The following is a 2731-nucleotide window of genomic DNA, read 5'->3' on the forward strand; positions in this document are numbered from 1 at the left end:
TTTCCTTTAAATTTATAATTTATTCCAATGACCTGATAAAATAATTAAAAAATATAGATTACGAATTATGAAATATAAAAATGATAATATAAATATTGTATTTATTAAATTTAAAAACTAATATAAATATTAAATTTTAACTTGATATCATGATAAATATTATAATTATTATTGATAAGTAAATAATGTTTTTTGAAAATAAAAAGCGAGGAGTTTAATGAAAAGTCGACAACACGTAGGTTTAACATTAGTCGCGTCCCATTGTCCACTTGAAAGTATGGACAAGAATAATACAAAATCTTTATGGTGTGAGCATTTTACAAATAAACCAAAAGCTTTGTCAATAAATCATGCGAAATGAGTCAAATAACGGCTGCATTTTCCGGTAAATGCGAAGACGGCATTTACGACAAAATGTAAACGCTTACCTTTCACGTGGACAAAGCATAAAAGTTTACACGCCATGCATATCTTGCATTTTTTTTTTCTACCATAAGACATATCTATCTGTCTTGATATGATATAAAGGTTTTCTTAAAGGTTCTTTTGTCTTTACACCTTTTCTCCCTCGATCTTTCCAATAATGTGAACAAGACAATGTATGATGAATTGGTTTGGTCTCCTCTCAAATTCATACATCGGAGGATAAAGAGTAGGAGATTTTGCATTGATTAGAGATATAAGTTGATTTTGAAAGGTATAATACCTTTTTTTTTTGTCCCAATTTTGGTTAGAAATATTCGAAATGGTCCCCATTTTATTCTTTTATTTCCTAAAGAATGTAATTTGTGTTCAATTTAGTCATTTTTCTGTTCAATGTAGTCCTAAATAACATAATTTGTATTCAATTTATTCCTTGTTTGTAGATCACGGAGTTTGTGAAAAGGACTAAATTGAACACAAATTACGTTCTTTAAGACTAAAGTGAACAAAAAAAATATATTTTACCATTTCGAATGTTACCAACCAAAACTGGGACCAAAAAATATATTTTACCATTTTGAAAAATTAAATTAGATTTAAAGTGTATTTCTTAAAATAGTATCATAGTTATATAAAATTTATTTCAATGAGATTTGTTGATTGTTTATCGTAACACTTGCAAGGTTTATTTTTTTTTTTTAAATGAAGTAATGATGTATAAGTGAAGTCAATGTTCATCTCATACATTGATTTTGAGAAAGTAAGATTGATTTAAACATATGGGATAAAAATCCATCTTAGTAAGGTCTATTAATCGTATTGGACCACTATGTACAAATATTTAGTTTCATACACAAAATATATATATTTTGATATACAATAATGTTTTGGAAATCACACTAAAATCGATTTACAAAATAAAAGTGAGGACAATATTCATCTTTTACAAATCGTTATTGAAAGATGAGTTAAATTTAAACTCAACTCTTAACAATATAGTTGCTATATCCAATAGGAAAATGTTAGGTGTAGACGCAATTTTTCTACACCTATAAAAACACCAATTAAAAGTTAATATTTTTATTTTTATAGCTATTTTTTCCTAAATTATTTTATACTTTTAAAATAAAATTATTATATCATTAGTGTTGAACCGATGTATACTACAAATTGAAGTATGTTTATCATCACTCAATAAGTAACCTTTCACAATTTTGAGTAACAAGTTGAAAAACACGATAAGATGGATATAATATAATGAACCAAAAAGAGAAATAGGACAAGTTTACTAAATTGGACTATAGTTATGTGCTTACAAAGCCTTCCAATAGTAAAGTTATACAATATTTTCTAACTTTTTAGATATATATATATATATAGCTTACAACCTTGGTGTGAGTATTACAAATCTACAACTTCATTCTTAGCTTATTGTTCTTGTTCTTATTATTATTATTGCTTGCGATGGCTAGTTCAAGGAAGCTAAGTTGTGTTCTGTTGATGATTGTTCTTGCATTGTTTGCTGTGAGTGCAAAAGCAAGAGTGATTGATGAGTACTCAACAGTGAGCAGAAAGATTAATGGGAAAGTTGGGGTACGTGAATTGATCAACAATATAAGAAATGGTGAGTGGCACCAAAAGAGATCAATGCTTGGTGGAAGGTTGGAAAGAGTTTCACCAGCAGGGCCAGATCCTCAACATCACTAGCCATGTCAACTTCACATTTTTTTCGATGGCATATCAGTTCCAGTGAAACCAATAGAACAACGTGTGTTACTCGTTTTAACGTTAATAAAATAAGTTTAAATTGTATTATGTACTGTTTTTCTTTATTAGATTCAAACAAAGTTTTACATCACATAAAATATAAACATGAGTTTATATATATATATAAGATATTTTTCTCTGTGTGAAGACTTGATCTAAAACAAACAAAATCTTATCAACGTGAAGATTTGTGTGGGAGTTGAACTTTCGTGCATTCCCAGGTGGTCTCTCGGATAATTATGAAAGAATAAATAGAGTCAATGTTGTGATGTAACTTTTTCTTATGTAATGATTAAATCATTTGGTGTTTCTTTTAAAATAATATACTGTTCATTTGTATTTTCTTATTCATAGACTGTCCCGATAATATTATTTTTATATATAGTGGTGATGATTGTCAAAAGAACCCGTGATACAAAAGAGAAAAGAATCTTGGGTGAAATGAAAGATTCAGTATCGTTTCAAAGAAATGAAATCGTACCCAATAAAGTTAGGAATCTCATACCACTATATTTGTTGATTCAAAATATACATAGAAAAC

The 2731-nt window shown here is 27.8% G+C and overlaps 1 protein-coding gene across 1 annotated transcript; it reads left to right on the forward strand.

Annotated features, from left to right (window-relative positions):
* Nucleotides 1-1887: 1887 nt before the first annotated feature.
* LOC106752671 (CLAVATA3/ESR (CLE)-related protein 5-like) lies at nt 1888-2130 on the forward strand. The gene has a single exon (XM_014634405.1). The coding sequence runs from the start codon at nt 1888-1890 to the stop codon at nt 2128-2130; it is 243 nt and encodes an 80-aa protein (XP_014489891.1).
* The last annotated feature ends 601 nt before the right edge of the window (nt 2131-2731 follow it).

The sequence above is a fragment of the Vigna radiata genome, chromosome 2 (genome assembly GCF_000741045.1).
Source record: "Vigna radiata var. radiata cultivar VC1973A chromosome 2, Vradiata_ver6, whole genome shotgun sequence".
Lineage (NCBI taxonomy): Eukaryota > Viridiplantae > Streptophyta > Magnoliopsida > Fabales > Fabaceae > Vigna > Vigna radiata.